We start from the raw sequence: 19066 nt of genomic DNA, 5'->3' as shown, positions 1-19066 counted from the left end.
CCCTTGACGTCAGGCAATGTGATGCGTGAAAGAGAGGTATATGGGTCAATACTTTTCCGGTTTTGCTCGGAGAAATGACAAAACTTTTGCCGTTTTTGCTCGCGACACGGTCAATACTTTTGCATTTTTTCTGACAGAAGGGACAAAACTTTTGCCGTTTTGAGATTTTAGTTCGCGAAAATTCCGCCACATGGCGCTAGTTGTACTCTGAAGACCGGTCAATAATTTTTATTTTTGCTCGGAGATAGGACAAAACTTCTGCCGTTTTGAGATTTTAGTTCATAAAAATTCCGCCACATGGCGCTAGTTGTACTCTGAAAACCGGTCAATAATTTTCATTTTTGCTCGAAGATAGGACAAAACTTCTGCCGTTTCGAGATTTTAGTTCACGAAAATTCCGCCACATGGCGCTAGCTGTATTCTTAAGACCGGTCACGTGACCCTGCAGAGGCGGGGTGGCAAAATTGAAAAATATTTCAAAAAATCGAAAAAAAATCGGAATTAATCGCAAAAAATGAGAAAAAATTAGGAAAAACTTGGAAAAAATCTGCGAAGTCTTCGGTTGGATTACTCTACCTAGATATCATTAGAAACTCACAAGGCATAGAGGAGGTTCAATAAATAATTAGGGATCAATTAAAAATTGAAAAAGATTCAGGAGAAGAAGGAAAAAGATAAATAATGATGACAGAGCAATAATTACACATATGTATTTCGATCTTGGAAACAAGAATCTTACAATTAGTCCACAATTGCACAGCGCCCGAGATTTACAAAGATATTAAAATTACTCTGCTTTTTCAAGCGCTAAAGTACAGCGATAACTCCATTAATTCGATAAGTCAATTAATTTCACGAGTGAAATATAATTTTTGCAATGTCTAAGGATAACATTCATGGAACTAAATTATTTCTATTTACACTTTTAAAACAGAATCCGGGAATATTCTGCAACGACCCTGATATAGAAAGAGAGAATCCATCATCTTACTATTTTTTTCTTTGTCGGTGATACTATACATATGTATGTCCTGTTGCTACTATAATCTACGTAACCCCAAATATGCAATTGTATACCTAGCCATTTGAAAGGTAATTTCCTACTACATGACGTGAAACAATAACCCAAGAAGAGCTATGAATCCTGTCACAAAAATGCTTCGCAAGCAACGTCGGGCGCAGCACCGACTTGCTAGAGATATGAACATCGAACACAGTGATTGTCCAACAGAGGTTCGTAACTCAAGAATTTATCACAACACATCATTATTTCAAATGTGATTGCTAAATCCTGTACGATCGATAGGTATGATCTCATTTTCAACGTGGAAATCTATAATAAATCTCAATTTTTACAGTATCTAATGATTTGCAATGCCGGGTTAGTGACCGGACTTCAAAGGGAGACCATCGATAGTATCCTGAATGAATTGGTGCCATCCTACAATTTGATTACGCCCCTGAGAAAATCTTATTGTTTTTTGGAACTGCCATCCAAAGAAGATGCCCGTGTAGTGTTTGAAGCTCTTCATGGAAACTTGAAACTTGAAAACAAAAATACCCCAATTTATTTAACATTCACAAAAAGTGGTAAGCATATGTAAATCGGGTATCTTAGTTATAAATTGAGATAAGTATTTGATTACCTTTTTCTTCCAGTTCCACCTGCGGAAGATGATTCATGGGATAAACCTTTTCCTCCAGGGTTGAATATCATTACAGATTTTGTAACCGCTGAAGAAGAAAAAATTTTGCTAGAACTGCTCGACTGGTCTGAAGCAGGTACGGTATCTGAAGCAACTGTGGCTTCTAATCCAATTGATGAACTGTCTCTTCTGATGTGTTTATCTTGAAAAATATTTTTTCAACTATATTATGGATCACATTTTATTCAAAATCCCAGGTACGAATCCTTCAGAGTTGAAGCACAGGCAGGTGAAGCACTTTGGATATGAATTTCGGTATGATACTAACAGCGTGGATCCTAAAAACCCAATAGTTCCTATTCCAAAATCTTGTGAATTTCTACTAGCTCGATTCAAAAAATATGACTTTGGAGTTTATGATTACGATCAACTCACCATCAACCATTACTTACCAGGCCAAGGTAGACTACTTACAATGGAACAGTTAATGCCAATACTTTGTATTTCGCATATGTAAAGTCAAATCTTGCACTTACTTGTTTGATATTGATTTACAGGCATTCCTCCACATGTCGATACCCATAGCCCATTCGAGGCTACTATTCTCTCCTTGTCTTTAGGATCTGCTTGTGTCATGGAATTCAAACGTGGCGAGGAGAGCAGACCGGTATTACTTCCATCAAGATCGTTGCTAGTGATGTCAGGGGAGGCACGATACGCTTGGATGCATGGGATCATGCCAAGGCACAATGACGTGGTGAGGAACAAAGTCGGTTCAACCATTCTCCAAAGATCGACGAGAACATCTTTTACGTTCCGAAAGATTCGCACTGGAGACTGTCATTGTAGTTTTCAAGCAAACTGCAATTCAAAGAGAATAAGGTCTCATTCGTCAGTCATTTATGACAATCTGGCTTCTGACATAGAGGATATATACGTTCATCAGGTGAGATGAACGACTACCTTAAAATCAAGAGATACCTCATGTTTCTCGTCATCGGTTATGTTCAAGGTTTACGAAGAAATATCGGATCATTTCAGTGAAACACGGCATAAGCCCTGGCCCAAAGTAACGAGCTTCATTGGCTCGCTAGAAAAAGGAGCATTGCTGTTAGATGTCGGATGTGGAAATGGGAAATATCTTCACAAAAGGCCTGATATATATAAGGCAAGATATCTGTACTCATAGTTCGCAGCAGTCTCATGTTGTCTTTTAGACCAAAAGCTCAATAAATTAATCCTCTGATTTATAATGCAGATGGGATGTGACCGGAGTTCTGGATTAACAGATGTTTGCCATAGCAGAGGATTTGAAGTTTTACTGGCAAATTGTTTGCAAATCCCATACAAAACAAATTCTTTGGATGCTGTTATAAGTATCGCAGTAATTCATCATCTATCCACCAACGAGAGAAGGAGACAAGCCGTTTCCGAGATGATCAGGGTGTTGAAACCTGGTGGACAATGCCTAATTTACGTATGGGCGAAAGAACAAAATAAGAATTCCGTTCCATCAACTTATTTGAAAAATAACATAACTCATAATACCAGAACATCGAGTGATACCAGTGAAACGGTTATCACCAGAGGAGGTACGATGCTTCCCGTGCATGAAAATCGTACAGAATTCACGCACTCCGATATGCTTGTACCATGGAAAAGAAAAGGTGGCGGCGATTTCCTTAGATTCTATCACGTCTTTGAGGAAGGTGAACTTTTTAACCTGTGTTCTGTTCTACGCGATGTTACAGTCCTCCAAGTATATTACGACCAAGGCAACTGGTGTATAATTCTGGAAAAGAAGTGAAATTGTCATTATTACGCCGCGATATGCGGTCATTGTATTTAAACAGTAAAAAATGACATAAGATTATTTAACATATTTTTTGAAAAGTTTATTTATCCCTAAGAGATATACAAAACAAACATTTTCCTTTTGTAACTATTACGATTCCCTAAAATAACACAGAGAATCCTTTCTGTCATGAGTTTTTCAATATTTGTTTTTCATTATTACCTCCATCAAATGGATTTTTTTTTATATTATAATTGTTGGTTGCAGTTTTTTTCTTGTGTTCTTCGTATATATTTTTTTTCTTTCTTTTCGTATCAGTACAATTCATTTTTTAACCAGCTATGTTAAAATTATGCACATTCTGCAAATCAGTATTAAAATATTACAATTTCATATTTTACAGTATTCGTCCTCTAGCTCCCTCTAAAAAACAGGTTTCTTTCTCTTTTTTTTTTCTTTTTACTTCATCTTTATAATAATACAATCATTTTTTATGTGACAGTGTGCAGCAGGGGAGAATGAAGTTATTTTTTTTACGTCGTCAGTGGCGGCTAAACTGTAGCTGCTGATCGTGAGCCAAGTCAATAGGTGCAGTCAGTCTGTAAATTGCGATGACTTTTTAACGATAATTAATAAAAAAAAGTAAAATAACAATAATAAATACTGTAGTTACGATTACTTGCCGCTCAGGGTTTATTTTAGTCACTATTATTTTTTCCCATCTTTTAAATTAAGAAAAAGGAGTAGTTAATGCGTTCAATTAGGTATTGAAAGTACCTCTTTTTCATTTTATTTTATTATTATTTTATTTTTTCTCTCTCTCCGTAGAGCTTGTCGTATTATCATATTATCATCATCGTATCATCATATTCGTAATCATCGCACGCACGCAATTAATTAGTCATATAAATAGCCATGGTCACAAGGTATTCTTTTTTCTCGGCTCTTCTCCGTCAACGTCGTAGTAGTAATAGTAGTAATAAGTAGTACATCAGTAACATAATAGTTATACATACTTTTTTTTTTTAATATGCCTTCCGTTTAGTTGGCTCAAATCTCAATGTTTGGGATCTGTACATATTTAGGATCTAGGAATGTTAACATTACGAGAAAACCACAATAATTTATTATAATACAGCCTCCTGTACACCATGTGACTCAAGGCAGTACAAAACAACACACTATGTATCATCTCGCTTTCTCGAAACGAACGAATATTACGCAAAGAAATAATAATAATAATAATAATAATAATAATAATAATAATAATAATAACGAAAAAATAACTAAAGAAAGTTTCGAAAAAAAAGGAAATGAATATGAATGAACGAACGAACGAACGCCAACAATAATATGTAATAATAATAATGTATATAATTGATTTTGTTTTATTGATGAAAAAAATAATAATGATTATAAGAGGGAGGATGTTATGGTAAGGACAGGGACCGATTACAAGGCAGCAGTTATAACAAAATGATTTTACAAATTCAGCAACTATTGTTATTCGATTTACAATTTCGGTGATTTTTTGTCATTCTTTCCTCTTTTTCTAATTATCTCTTTTCTCCGCACTTGGATTCACGTTGCGAGTAGAGCAGATTATAAGTATTGGCGGGTGGTTTTTCAAGTCCCTGTACCCCCCAATCGAAAGGGTTTGATAGGTTATCTTTTCGTTCCTCTATCCTATACCACTTTACACATGTTTTATGTACTATCAATATGTTAAAATACAAATGTCACTCTCATACAATCTCCGCTCGCATCACTCATACATACAATTTTAAAATAATTATTATAATCGCGGTACTTTTATCATTATTGTAAATAATCAGGGGATGGTGGTTAGTTATTTGTTCTCCTAGTGGTGTAAGTACGCTCACGCTAAGGTCAATGGTATGTACAGTAGGTGAGGTATGCTTGGGGATATCAAGGACACGGGGTGGTGGACCAGAGTTTCAACTGCATCCGTTATTCGTCATCCTCTTCACCGTCTTCCTCCTCCGCATCCTCCTCGCTGTCATGCTTCACGGCGATTGCAGGGGCTCCGACGCCAGGTCCGCCGGTCTTCAACTTCTTTTTATATGCAGTCATTTCCTGGAGGTGAAAGAACGATACGTCAAAACTTTGAAAAGTTCCGTCGAATCTTCATCGACGAAGTTGTCGCGACTAGCGGTGATCGTACTATACGTACCCTTTCGTATCGAGCTTTATCCTTCTCTGCCATAGCCTCGTATTTGGATTTGGTTTCTGGTTCTGCATCGGACCACTTCTTTCCTAGCTCCTTAGCGATATCTCCGACTCCGTATTCCGGGTTCAAAGACTTGACCTTACCACGCTCGTCGTTACAGAACCAAAAGAAGGCCGACCTGTGGATCGTTCGAATCAAAATCTATCCGTCCAACTTTTGACAAATCACATCGACAAACTTTCTCGGTGGTTCGGCGAGACGAAAAATGATCCATTAACTGACTACGCAAGTTCGTTATTACTCGAAAAACCCACGCTAACGTTTCGATTGTATCATCGACGAAAGTTGTCGAGGCGATGGTATACTCTCAACCACGTTGTCCCGGAAATATTCGATGTCTAAGATAATCCAAACTTACAATGATCTCTTGGGTGCGTTTGGATCTTTGATGTGCTTGCGTTTCTTTCCTCTGCCTGTTTTGCTCTCACCCTTTGGAGGGGTGTAGTTCTGCATCTCGGCGTCGTACCTCTTCTTATCTTTCTCAGCCATCTCGTGAAAGCGTTTCTTTTCCTTGTCTGACATAGTCTGGAAATGAGTATCGTTATGAATGCCTACCGCATCGTACATTGACTGTTATTCGTGGGTGGTTTTCGTGTATCGGACGCATCTTTTCATTCGTCGACTTTTCAATGCAGCAGCTATTTCGATTCTTCGATAAAATGGAACAAAACTCTGACACGTCGTATATCTCAATTAAACCGATTGTTGAACATCAAGGAAAAGATCCGTAGCAATTTTCATGCGACGAACCCGATCGCGTTACCTAATGAACGATTTCACGTAACATCGAGTATAAGTGAGAGTTGTTCATTTTCACACTCGGCGAGACTCCGAGTGTAACCATAGAATTATTCACCCGACAACATCCCTGTTGTTGGACAGTGAATCGTCATCCCTTGTAGCGAATCGATAGCCAACGATACGGTAACGTCGCGCGGGTACATTCGTAGCAACGTTGCACGCATCAACGAGATCCGGGTCTCTTTATCAATCTCGCGACTAATCTGCGGAGGTGCGAGGGTCGCCTCTGATTTAGCGATCGATTGCGAGTGAAGTGCATATATATACGATGCGCGTAAATTTTTACACGGGAATCGATCGAGGAGTGGTATAACGATTCTATTTTCCGGGCGTTGTTTTCTTACTTGAGCTACGCTCGTTTGAGGATAAATAACGGAGGATTCGTGTCGAAATTGAAAGAAATGAGAATTTCCATATATTATACAGCAAAATTGAACAATCTATACGGAAACTGTGGGCCGCGCATACGAATTGCGCACCCTCCTCTACCTCTGCCCTAAGTACCTTGCCCCGTCCCGACTAAAATCCATAAGTAATAATTCACCATCGAAACATTCGGAGAAAGGGGAGGACAGGGAAACGATATACGAGCCCGGCCGAATAATGTCCAATCGAAGTATGAAAATGATCTGCAATCGGTGCAGTGGATTTCGACGTTCCTGAATAATCTCCGCTGGATTACCACGGTATCTGAATCGGTCGAAGGGTATTACGGCGCATATAAACGTATACGTATCATTTTAGCGCGTTAAAGTTATATGGAAGTCGGTACGAAATCAAGGTGCGGAGGCAGGGCGCCGCGAGTCGGGGATATGGAATGGTCGGTCGAGGGAGTGAATGCCGGGCGGCGCAAAGACGGGAGAGAAGGGGAACGAGATGGTGGAATGAGAGAACGAAACGATGAGGGAAAATGGAGGGAAGCGGGAAACGAGGAAAGCCGAGGGGTCGGAGTTGGTCGATAGTTGGGGGCAACGGCAACGTCTGTGGCGCCAAAGCCGCCCCAAACCCGAAGAGCTCCCGGCGTTTTAGTGTTTTCCATCGACAAACAGCTATAATTTTCAAAGATTTTCAATTTCCAACGTAACGATTCTCGGCACGTCCCAAAAATTTTAGAGAGAAAGAAATTAAACGCAGAACTACCCGCGTCGCACGCGAGACCGTTAAAATCATTTTTTCCCGTTGAATATCATCGATTCCCATGCACGCATCCTCTTTCGATAGCTAACGCGAAAACCCATTTCCAAAAATATTTCCAACGTTGGATGCGCGAAGATTTTTCGGCGAGGTGGGTGGGTATCGTTACTCCTCGGAGATGCGAGTGCGGAAGAGCTGGATATGTTTCAACGAGGTTTTCGTAAACAGCTGCTGTGCTGTTCGACTTCGGTATCCGTACGGTGTAAATGACATCGATGCGAAATCGAGGGCTCGGTTGTGGGAGGGAATAAAGTAGATGTAAAAAGTCTGACTCACCTTCCACCTGAGAGCACATTTTTTGGAAAACTCCTGGAATACAATGTTCTCTTCGGGATGCTTCTTCTTGTGCTCCTGACGGCAAGTCTGTACGAAGAACGCGTACGCAGTCATTCGCCCCCTCGGCTTAGCATCCGCTGCCTTTCCTCTCGGCATTTTTGCTCGCTGTAAGCCCTGCACGTTATTTTGCAGATTATTTTGCTGTTGCGGTAGCTGCTGTATCTGATGCTGTAATCAAGTATATTTTAAATGTCTGACAATTTTGAGTGAACCACCCATACGGCGATAGAACTGAATATAAATAAATACAGCTGTTGTGCGAAATTTATTTCTCTGGTCATAGAAAATGGCGGCGGCATGTACGGTCGGTTTATTTCATCGACGAGATGCAAACGACAAATGTCCAAAATGTATCGGCGCGGTATGATATTTCGAGCTCGTTGCAACCAAGGGTGGGAACTCTCCGGAACAAAACGCAAGAGAATTTATAGAAATCGCGAGAGGGAACCTACGTATCGAAGAAAAAACGAAAAAACGAAATGGAATAGAATAAAAAAAATTTACCCGGATCCATCATCAACGCCCGAATCAATCGGCGCGAATAATCAAATATATCGTCATCGCGGCGGAATAAAAATTCATCACTTTCCTTGTACGGATCTGTTTCGAATTCGCTGTGATATATGCAAGGTGACCAACGGCGTTTAATTACATGTTAGCGTACGCGATATGATCACTCCAGCAGCGCACGAGAAAGAAGAGTAGAAAGGAAAGTGAAAAGTCGGAGCAAAGAAAATGAATAGCAGCCAACCGAGAACTCTGAGATTCATCTTCGTGTATATCCATATATATATGTATAATGGTGACAGACGATAAATATTTAACGAAGATCTTGAAATAGACGTGAATGTAAATATTTTCCAATGAAGTATAATAAGGGTTTGTTGAACCATTTTGCTTTTGTAAAATAATACACCTTGAGTAAATGCCTCCTCGCGAAACATACGAATAAGTATATATTAAACGCCGCTATATACGGACATTATCTTCATGTTTCTTTCGACGGCTCGAGTCTGATTTAAGCGTGCTTTTCGACGGATACATGTGGAATGCGTAGCCACAAGTATTACCTGTTACGTCATAACTCGATACGCTGCACGATTATTACAACTATTTACGTGCGAACTGATTTTCTCATCAACGAAATTAAAACAAATCACCATTCGAATGAAACTCTCGCATTGCCCGTTTCCATTCCAAAGTCACGACCTCACGACCCGCGATTGTCAAACGAATCCAATTTTTTCTCAACCGCGGTTTTTCGACTATTTGCCGTTATTTTCAGATACGGGGCGTCCCGCGGTGCAATATTTCCGTTTATCGATGCAAATATCCATTAAAAATGGTTCCCTGCACTCGGTTATACGAAAACGGGAATTCGAGTCGAACGAACGTTGCGTTATACCGATTCCAAACTCACATTCTGCGAACACGCGAATAATCCCCGAATTCCGGGTGTCCAAATGAGACCAAATTTGAAAGAATTTCTTTTCTCTTCCCCCTTTTTTCCCGATAGAAATCTATTCGACGTAAGAAAATATAAAATGACGACATCGTCGTTCAAATTAGGATAGACGTTGTAGTTCCCGCGATCGTTTCAACGCTCCGCAGGAAAACAATTCCAAACCACCCTACGAATATTGACGGAAAGTCGAACGGACCGACGTATGCGGTCGAAGAGGCGTAAAGGATCATAGAAATATCGACAGGGGTCACCGACCGATGCAACGGCACTTTCGATGTCTCCGAAATTATTCAAAGTCCGCGGCGCGTATCTAAGTCTGACAATGAGCGTACTTACGGTACGTTGGACCTTTGATTTAGAATCACCGGTTAACGATAGCGAACCGAAAACTGTTGTACGACGACAACATTTCTCGCGACGCCTCCGTGTGAGCTGGAAGCGAAGTCACGCACGGGGTTCGAGGAATTTCCGATTAGTTTTTCCAATCGCATGCGGGAAAAACAGATTTCAAATAATTGCCGAGTGCAATAACGGTGAATTCCCGTCACTTTCGGTTTATCCGTTGTTTGATTTCGTCGATTTTACTATTCGTAGAGGACGAAAAATTTCATACGCACAAAGCACAGAGTTGCAGCGACATCAAACGAGCGAAGCTGCTATTGATCAAAGAATTGCCGCCAGCTCTCGGCGCACACTTGAAAAATAATTGTAAGTATATAACGGCGAGTCGGGTTATTCACGGCGTTGGTTGTGGGGAAAAGAATTACCTCCTATGCGGCACGTACGAATATTACTTTGTCCGATTGTGGAAAAATGAAAGAATAAATTTCGTCGATCGACTTCGTTTATTGCGAATATCCATCGAGTTATAGATCGAGCCTACGATTGTTCCAACCGGATGCTGCTGCATCGGCGTCCAAGTCCCAGAAAAATTTGAACGAACCAAATGTAAAGAGCGCAATTATCTTACTCGGCGCACACCTATCGACGTTACATCTCCATAGTTGTAACGATCGTCGATTATACCAGGAAACGCCTTAAATTTTGAAAACCCTCGTTTCTGGCGTCGAGTATCAGCCGCCATTGCTAGCAGAGTTCCAAGATGCACGGGAGTAAAAGTCGAAGAAAGCAACGAACGTGGTACGCCGTACGCCGTATATCGACGAGTTATTTTTTCTTTTTTGCCCCGACGAACGAACGGCAGAGAACGAGAATTCGCGACGTGTCGGGATGAATATTGAAATTGTTTTCGCCGCGAATATTCGCGAGAACGGCGTCGGGATCGACTTGGAAATTGGACGTTGTCGCGAACGACGCCGCGCGACGACGCGTTCGCGACAAAATGACGGAAGATCATCGCCACTATTCGTATATACGTACTATGAAAAATGTAGAAATAAATTTTGTATAAAAAGGCGGTGTGAGCGGGATGTGGATGTATCGAGTCGGTCGTGGGGTGTCGGGGGTTCGTTAGATCGGAAACATACCGGGGACATAATGGGGGGCGTGGAAGCTTGCGTAGTAATAGACGAAAGGTGCTGTTGCTGCTGTTGTTGGCTCTGCTGAAGTTGCTGTTGTTGGTGAAGATTATTTTGCGGTGCCTCCATAACGCCTCCTGGGTACCACCACTGAACACTGGGGGGTGCCGCGGGTCCACCGCCACCTCCACCTCCACCCCCGAGCCTGTAATCGTAACCCCCCCGCATACACGATCCCACCGGCGCGGACGTCGAAACGGTCGACTGAGTGCCGGTAGTTGCTGGATTTTGGAAGCTGGAGGCCATCTTGTATGAGAAAAGTTGCTGAGTTGCCGCAGCGGCCGCTGTACTTCTGACGATATCCTGGTGATGCTGGGACAATTGTTGCTGTTGTTGTTGCTGTTGCTGTTGCTGCTGCTGTTGTTGCTGCTGCTGCTGTTGTTGCTGTTGATTGATCAAATGTTGATGATGTTGCTGCAGATTTTGCTGTTGTTGTTCAGGTGATACCGCGTTGAGACCGGCTGGCCACCACACGGGTCCACCGGATCCATCCTCACGGGTTCCCGGGGACGCTGTGCCCCATCCACCGCCAACGCGGTGGTGTTCCGACATGTCACACACGTCCTTCTGTCACTTTATCTCCGGCGTTTGGTTATTTCACACAACACGCACACACTCACGCACCCCTATACGCACTCATTCGTACGTCGAGCTAATGCCGCGCGCGCTTACTAAATTATTTATCCCCCGCGTGTATGCGTATGTAACCGTTTTCTCCGTCTTCTTCTATATACCTATCTGTCTATTTATCTCTCCCTCTCTCTTCCTCTCTCTCTCTCTCGCTCTCTCTCTGCCTCTCTTTCTCTCTCTCTCTGCCTCTCTCTCTCTCTCTCCTATCTATCTATCTATCTGTATCGTGAAACTTGTGCGTGCGCGTGTGTGTTTATATGTACAGTGTGTGTGCGTGCGTGCGTGTGTGGGTGTGTGTGTGTGTGTGTGGAATACGCGCGTGTGCGTGTATATATATTTTTTTCTCTTTATACGGATACCGCTTAAATATAGTTATTAGGTATATACCAAGGCACACTGTCACACCACGAACGTTTTGTCGGCGTCTGCTGATGTCGTCGTTGCCGATGCCGATGCCGATGCTGGTCGCTGGTTCCTGTTCCTGTTCCCCGTCGAAACGTTTTCGTATTCGTTCACCGCCAGGCGCACGGCACACCGAAAGGGCTGCTCCTTTAGCTACGGAGACGCACAAGGTTTACAAAAGCCACCCTGGTACAATATCGAGAGCCGTTTCTCTTGTTATAATTATTATTATCGGTATCTTCCGTATAATTCCCTCGTATACGATAAACACTCAACTGCTCTTTTTCCCCTCGACTTCTTTTATTATTATCGATAAAGCACACTTTACTCGACGATGAGTTCTCAGACGGGTACGTACGTATGTTTTTTTACATATATATTCCGCACACGTTTACGAAAAACTTAAAAATCAAACTAAACGAAAGAGTCGAACGAAACTTATGAACGACGATGTTTCTCGGCGAAGTAACACGCGCGTCGGCTTTGTAGCCCCTCTGTGCACGGTGGTATATCGATATATCGTAGTTTTTGGTTGGTTAAGCGAATCCGGCGTTGGCGGCGACGGTTACGCGGCGTTCGACGCGCGATACCACGTAGGTAGGAAGAGAAGGTAGAGAGGACGAAGGTACGTTACTTGGGATGCGGTCTACTCGACGCTACGCTTGCCGTTCGTTAGGTTCGTGTTCGGTGGGAAGGAGAGGTAGGGGCGGGTAAGGGGAAGAAGGGGAGGTTCGGGGGGTGGGGATGAGACGGACCGAGGGTGGGGGTATCGCCGCCGCTCTCCCGTTTATCTTCTTCTCCTTCGCTCGCTCTCGCTCGTTGTTCTTCCCTCGCGCTTCGCAGCCGTCTCACTCTACCGGGTGCCGTTGGTTTCAAGCTTCGGTCTATACTCGGCTACCACCTCCGATTTCGAATTCTCCTCTCCTCTCCTCTCCTCTCCTCTCCTCTCCTCTCCTCTCTCCTTTCCTCTCCAATCCGCTCCGCTCCGCTCCTCTCCTCTCCACGCCGCGACGCAACGCTCTTCCCTCGGCGTACGTACGCGTGCGACTGTGTGAACCGAGCGCACACCAGCGCAATTACTTTGCTACGCCGTTGTACGACGTCGTCCGTCTTCCTCTTGCCCGTGTTGGATTTTACGTCCAGTGTGTGAGAACTGCGACGGCGCGTAGAACGGAAGAACGTTTTTTCGCTCGCTCCTTCTCTCTCCCTCCACGCCCCCGGACCCGTGATCTCTTCTCGCTCTCGCACGCACACACGCGGCGCACCACTGGGGAGGAGAATCGCGGCGTTACGTTGCAACGTTTCTCCCGTTCGTTGGTTCGTCGATTCTCGAAGAACGGCGACAGCGCAGCGCTGCCGCTCGACGCTACGATGACGACGACGACGATATCGCAGGGGTGCGAGTGCGAACGAAACAAAAGTCTCTCTTTCCCCGTAGCCGAAGGTACGTACGTAGGTATACGTACGGCCGCCCGAACCCAACCGGCACCGCTGTAATCGTACCGCCGCCGAACACGTACGTACGACGTAGGGGACGCAAAATGCACACGAACGCGATGACGTCGGACCAAACCTTCCGTTGGGTGCGTGTGCGCCGAGAAAACGCTGTTGCCAAGTCGTGCTTTCACTAGCTGGTACGCCCGATTCTCACAAAGGAAAATCCTACCAGCCAACCCGAGTGCTAGAAATTTCGAGGTAGGGATGCCCGGAGCCTACCCACCGTCGAGACTCGTGCAACGCCGCCTGGCCTGGCTTTGCTCGCCTCTGCGTGGCATGGCGTGGCTTACGTTGCCTCCTGCCCGCGTTCTTTCCTTTTCCTTCTACCGCCGGAGAGCGTTATAACCGTCGCTGGTAGAGGGGCTGAACCCTTCTCTACCCTTGAAACTCGAGGTCAACTTTTAGGCAGAGATTCCTCGCCGTATTTCAGTTACTGGCTTATCTCTCTTACGACTTTTCATATTTTCTTGCGCCTCTAATTTTTGGCTCATTCGAGCGGGCGATCCATCGGATCGACGCGCCGATCCTCGTTCATTTCCGCATGAGGATACGAGGAATGCGCAAGAGATATTCCTCTACGTTTCACGTTCCACCGCGACCGTACGTACGAGGACGAGATATGGTCGTCCTTCGCGGAACATGGTCGATATTGCTATTGAAACAACGTAACCGGAAGATGTTCCGAACGAGCGGAGAGTGTCGACGAGAGACACCGGGGTAACGTGAAAAATAGTCTTCAATCGCTTTTGCGATGGGAAAAGGAGTCGTCGTTGAGAAAATTTTCGAACGGATCGAAAGTGGATGGAGTAATTCGGCCGGGTGTACCGGGTTGAGTAGAACCGAACGATGCCGAGGCAACGCGAATCAAAGAGAGAGGAGAGAACAGAACCGGGTCCGGGTCAATAAGACGCGGAGAGGCGAGCGGGCGCCGCGCCGCGCATTCCCAGGGCCAGGCAACGGCAGCAGCACCGCCATCATCACCATCGGCGAACATCAACTGGGGGGAGAGAAAGAGGAGAAAAAGAGAGAGGTAGAACTAGACCAAGCCAGGGTTCGTTCGTTCGTTCGTTCGTTCGTTCGTTCGGGTTTGGTGTAGCCGTCTGTTGGATGCGAAAGTGTACGATTACGTCCGAGTATCTCCGATGGGAGTGAAACCGACGCTCGGCGTCCCGCGCATATGGTGGGTATACGTATGCATCCAACCCTTCGACTTTGGTGCCGCCATGGCGTCCCTTCCTACTTTTCGACAAAATTCTATTCCCGCTATCGGCAAAGTATGGGGTCCTGGGCGCGCCGAGGGAAAAAAGAACAATCCCGATATCCACTCAATTTAGAAAATCGCGGGATGCGGGGGAGAAATGGCGAAAAACGCGATAAAACGGCAAGACGGAAAATTCGTATGCTTTGGATTTTTTTTGGAGAATAAAGAAGAGATAATTTAAATGAACGGTTGGGGTGCCGTGGGGTGTGGAGCAACGCTATCGATTGGAACGAAAATTTTCGAGTCCCCGAGTCCGTGACGAAGGCGACGGGTGACGGGTGACGAAAAAAAGCGATTCGGAAAATATTACACGCTCAAAAATGACACGCTGTTTTCGCGTTACACTTGGTGTTTTCGCGTTATCCGATACCACTTATCCCTACGAATCGAACAGTTGTTCGGTGTAATTAATCACACGCCAATGACGTTTCGTACCTTCGAAGTTACTCGGTTTTATAATCGCGGGTTCTCCACACGTCCCCGGCACATACGTGATATGCTTTGACACGATGTTGCGACAAACAACGAAATGTCAACGTCCCTGGTAGAGGTCGAGGATTTCGGAACACAGACTGCAGGGTGGAAGTATTTGCCTCAATTGATTATCTTTATGTACCATCGATACGTAACTCCCGCTAGTTACGGAGTTGCGTCTAATTTGATAAAGCCTATCACGCGGATCGTCGAATGGACGAAATCCAACTCCGCAACTCGAATCCTATCCCCCTGCGCGCATGTATCGAATGAAAAAACCACTCAGGGAATACGAAATACAAGTCGCACTTTGAATGAGAAGCTTCGGCGAGAAGAAAGGGATTGCGCAAATGAAGGAAAACCGAGAAACTTGGTCGGAAAAGTGAGAAAAAACCACCCAAAAGCTATGGTACTGGTTCCGATCTAGCGAGAGACGGGGCGAATCGGTACCGTCATCTTTCGGGTTTTGCGATTGGAACAAAATGGAAACGCGACCGAAGCTCGGCGAATTTTACTCCAAGTGCGCACCGTCGAAAATTTCTCGGAAGGTAACGATTCGAGTCTAGCAATACCGTTTTTATACCTGAATTTCAAATTCCTACAGGTATGTATAAACGCCGGCATTCACGGGGTTCTTTGAAACTCGTAGTGGCAACGTTGTGGAACACGGGATCGCAGGTGCTACCTACGGAAACCTACACTTACCGTTGGCCAAACCGACCATCGGGTCTAGAAGGAGAGGAAAAAAAAACGAGAGAGAAACCGAAGCGGCAGGAAAAACACACGCGGTGTTCAAAAATTACTCGGCCATCCGGAGACTCAACGGACCGAACCACATGTTCTAGAAATCTGGGCTGTAAAGCGTTTTAAAAACTGCTTCGCTCCCAAAAAGAAATCTGGCAGCAATATTTTGCTCGTTGAAAATGTGAACGCCCCGCGGGAGTGCACAGTACGCTGCAACGCTATTGCCGTTACCGCAAATATGTTGGCGCATTTTTTTACCGACTTTTCAAGGTAGGAAATAAAAATTCACGGACTCTGCAGGTCATTCCTTTGTGATATCAAACGACTCTCTTTTCCCCAGGTCGACGATCGGTGTCTGGGGTCTTTTATCGATAAAAAAGTGAAACATTCCAATGTCAATGGACACCATAGCTGGATCGCACAGGAATCGATACGATAACATCGTTTCACCACAATTGGCGGGTACCAATTAATTTGAAATGAAACTTGTTTGAATAACGCAAGTTTGAAAATGATTATCACACATCTATCTGTATCATCACATACCGTATATTATGAGAGGATAAGACAAGAGGGTATCGATACGTTTACCGCACGTAATATCCCAAGGGCTCGCGTTACATTCGTATACGTATATATTATTCCCTCGTTTCGTACAGTCAGCGAATTTCTTGCCGTAAATATACCACGTACATAATTGAAACGTACATTTCGGTGCGTGTGAAAAATTTGTAATCGCAACCGTAAAAAAAAAACAAACCTCGGAACATTTGGAGAGGAACGCTGGAACGAATACTCGCGAGTTTTTTTTTCTATTTTTTTTTTTTTTTTTTTTAAATTACCACATGTGTAACGTTGGACTGTACGCAACCAGGTGTGGACGGGTAGAGGGTATTACGAATAGAAGATACAACACTTGAACCCTCGTTCAATTCAAACAGAGGTACGCAGGTGAAGTAAATAAGATTGGAATCTTCGCCATCTATAACCGAGCAATTCCGTCGAATGTATAATTCAGACTTCGACGTACAAATGTATCGAATAGTATCCAACGTGATAACGACTTGTACCAAAATTTATTTTTACACCCGCGACGATATGGAATATGTAATAGACAGCGGTGGAAGTGATAGGCAGATTGCAGGGAAAGGTGAAAAAAGGTGTAGAATGTTATCGTGACTCGTAAAAATCCCGAACCCCGTGCGGTTATTTGACCGGTGAGTTCGTATGCTACTGTAGCGGTATGAAACCGGGCATTTTTGAAAGATAAGAAATAGTATAAATAATACCGACCAAAGCAACAACCATAATCATAATTATAATGATAATGACGACGTCGACGACGATACCAAGTACATCAAGAGTTTGATGGAAAAATTAATAACTATTTTTAAAAACTAAATGTCGTTAAACTGGTTGATTTCGAAGTCATCGTACAGACTCTGGTCGTCGATCGGTGTTGGAAAAGGAATCTCAACTCTGATATCGATTCAAAATAATACAAGGGTTCGTTCAAACGCAGAGTAGTTGGATAATTGAATGCATATTTCACCGTTACAAACATACCTATCACTCCACAATGAGATCATATTTGAATCGATTCAATGGCAAAGCCTTCGATTAAAGTACACCCCTAACACAAGACGGGCAATTTGAAGTTTTTGTCAAACATGGCCAACCTGAATCAATTTGATAGTCTCGATTAATATTCCGAATTGCATCGGTGAAATGATAGAAGCTGCAGAGGTAGCGGCTATGAAAAGCGATTGAAAATTCATGGAAGAAAGTGTGTCGCAAGCAAGATTGAATCGATTGCCCGATGTGGCGAAGAAAAATGTATCGAAAAAATAATCAACGTGACATTTAGAAATCATTCCAAAATTGAAATCACACAATTTGGTGATTATTCCATACTTCAAATTCTCCGTTGTACGATCAAGATTTCAACATTATACACATATATGCGTACAAAAAAATATCCAACGTGAAAACATGAAGATTTGAAATTGTCGTTTCAAAATCTTCCGCCATTTGACAAAGAGAGGAAGAATATAATGGGGGAAAAGAAAAAAAGAACGAGTACCCGCGAGTCGATATACAGAATCGCGCACGCGCGTAGAATAGCAATGTTTATAAATACCGTATATTCTGACATAACGTTGATTCGACGAACAATATTACGAAGTCGGTAGATAACAGGGGTTGAAAAGTCCGTATTGTGTACAGATGTAGGCAAAAAAGAAAATTAATTTCAAATATTTATCACGCGAGTCTCAAGTGTCCTCCCGACTAACGTAGTACGACGTCCGTCCCTTCCACGACTTTGGTTGGACAACCGAAACACATGGCGGACGTATTCGGACTTGGTCGACAATTTCCGGCATGCGAACGCCAGCACACGACACGAGCTCGTCGAATGTCGAGAAACCAGAATCGAAATACAAATACACATATATCTACCGTGTATGTGGATAGAAATTGAATGAAAAAATAAAATAAAAAATGAAATAAAATAATGAAAAAACCAGATTGCCAGCGAAATGAATTACGATCAATTTCCGCAGTTACAACAACGGCGAGTTCGGACGATGATTAAGAAATCCACGTACAAAAGTATTATTTTTTTATTCTACGTGAAGATAGAAAGAAAAACATCTTATTTTTACCTCTGGTCTGCACGAAACGCGGTATCATCTGCGTGTGTGCGTGTATACGATAGGAACATACACGCGCGCAGTTTAGCATGTGTATGTATATGTATCTTTATTTTATATATGTATGTATATTTTTTTTAATTCACCCGCACTAAACCTTCAACTGCAATTAGTTCGCGTTTACTATGGCGCGACAACAACAACAACAATAACCCCGAACGAACGTCACACGATTTATTAGAAATGGCTGTGAGGCTTGGCTCGAGTCAGAATGTTTTATAAAGATGGCAGCAGCTGCCCCAGCCTGGCTGAGCAGCTAGCTGCGCCGAACGCAACACATGTAATCACATTTCTACACACATGTAGACCGAAACGGTG

General features: G+C 43.5%; 2 protein-coding genes and 3 long non-coding RNA genes across 7 annotated transcripts; 2 read left to right on the top strand and 3 right to left on the bottom strand.

Annotated features, from left to right (window-relative positions):
- Nucleotides 1-694: 694 nt before the first annotated feature.
- Nucleotides 695-2046, bottom strand: LOC125500946. The gene is made up of 2 exons (XR_007278400.1): nt 1647-2046; nt 695-1544 (listed from the first exon to the last, which is right to left on the bottom strand). It is a non-coding gene; the product is annotated as an uncharacterized LOC125500946 (long non-coding RNA).
- LOC105682938 (alkylated DNA repair protein alkB homolog 8) lies at nt 1092-3528 on the top strand. Its single transcript, XM_012395197.2, has 7 exons — nt 1092-1233; nt 1359-1590; nt 1660-1782; nt 1904-2107; nt 2204-2592; nt 2659-2814; nt 2905-3528. Exons 1-7 carry the CDS (start codon nt 1138-1140, stop codon nt 3451-3453), a joined length of 1749 nt encoding a protein of 582 aa, XP_012250620.2. The 5' UTR covers nt 1092-1137; the 3' UTR covers nt 3454-3528.
- LOC125500947 lies at nt 2366-2987 on the bottom strand. The gene is made up of 3 exons (XR_007278401.1): nt 2830-2987; nt 2628-2736; nt 2366-2507 (listed from the first exon to the last, which is right to left on the bottom strand). It is a non-coding gene; the product is annotated as an uncharacterized LOC125500947 (long non-coding RNA).
- Nucleotides 3527-12997, bottom strand: LOC105682919 (high mobility group protein DSP1). 2 transcript variants are annotated; one of them, XM_012395158.3, is made up of 5 exons: nt 10976-12997; nt 7964-8191; nt 6051-6217; nt 5636-5810; nt 3527-5538 (listed from the first exon to the last, which is right to left on the bottom strand). In XM_012395158.3, the coding sequence occupies exons 1-5, from the start codon at nt 11576-11578 to the stop codon at nt 5413-5415; spliced, it is 1299 nt and encodes a 432-aa protein (XP_012250581.1). In that variant the 5' UTR covers nt 11579-12997; the 3' UTR covers nt 3527-5412. The 2 variants fall into 2 exon arrangements, with proteins under 2 accessions (XP_012250581.1, XP_012250583.1); XM_012395160.3 differs by having other exon boundaries at nt 7964-8137; nt 10976-12995.
- Nucleotides 12998-14476: 1479 nt separating this feature from the next.
- On the top strand, nt 14477-18558 carry LOC125500945. 2 transcript variants are annotated; one of them, XR_007278393.1, is made up of 3 exons: nt 14477-15838; nt 15895-16304; nt 16375-18558. It is a non-coding gene; the product is annotated as an uncharacterized LOC125500945 (long non-coding RNA). The 2 variants fall into 2 exon arrangements; XR_007278392.1 differs by having other exon boundaries at nt 14477-16304.
- The last annotated feature ends 508 nt before the right edge of the window (nt 18559-19066 follow it).

Source organism: Athalia rosae, chromosome 5 (assembly GCF_917208135.1).
Source record: "Athalia rosae chromosome 5, iyAthRosa1.1, whole genome shotgun sequence".
NCBI classification, from domain to species: Eukaryota; Metazoa; Arthropoda; class Insecta; order Hymenoptera; family Athaliidae; genus Athalia; species Athalia rosae.
Note: the sequence above shows the minus strand (reverse complement) of the source record. Positions and strands in the feature narration are given on the sequence as shown.

What these genes read in the sequence shown, in the direction of transcription:
- LOC105682938 (XM_012395197.2), top strand. Translation starts at nt 1,138, where the DNA reads ATGAATCCTGTCACAAAAATGCTTCGCAAGCAACGTCGGGCGCAGCAC. An exon ending in ACAGTGATTGTCCAACAGAG is followed by an intron (nt 1,234 to 1,358) that starts GTTCGTAACTCA and finishes CAATTTTTACAG; the next exon opens with TATCTAATGATTTGCAATGC. An exon ending in CCATTACTTACCAGGCCAAG is followed by an intron (nt 2,108 to 2,203) that starts GTAGACTACTTA and finishes ATTGATTTACAG; the next exon opens with GCATTCCTCCACATGTCGAT.
- LOC105682919 (XM_012395158.3), bottom strand. Translation starts at nt 11,578, where the DNA reads ATGTCGGAACACCACCGCGTTGGCGGTGGATGGGGCACAGCGTCCCCG. An exon ending in CGCCCCCCATTATGTCCCCG is followed by an intron (nt 8,192 to 10,975) that starts GTATGTTTCCGA and finishes ACTTGATTACAG; the next exon opens with CATCAGATACAGCAGCTACC. An exon ending in AATGTGCTCTCAGGTGGAAG is followed by an intron (nt 6,218 to 7,963) that starts GTGAGTCAGACT and finishes ACTCATTTCCAG; the next exon opens with ACTATGTCAGACAAGGAAAA.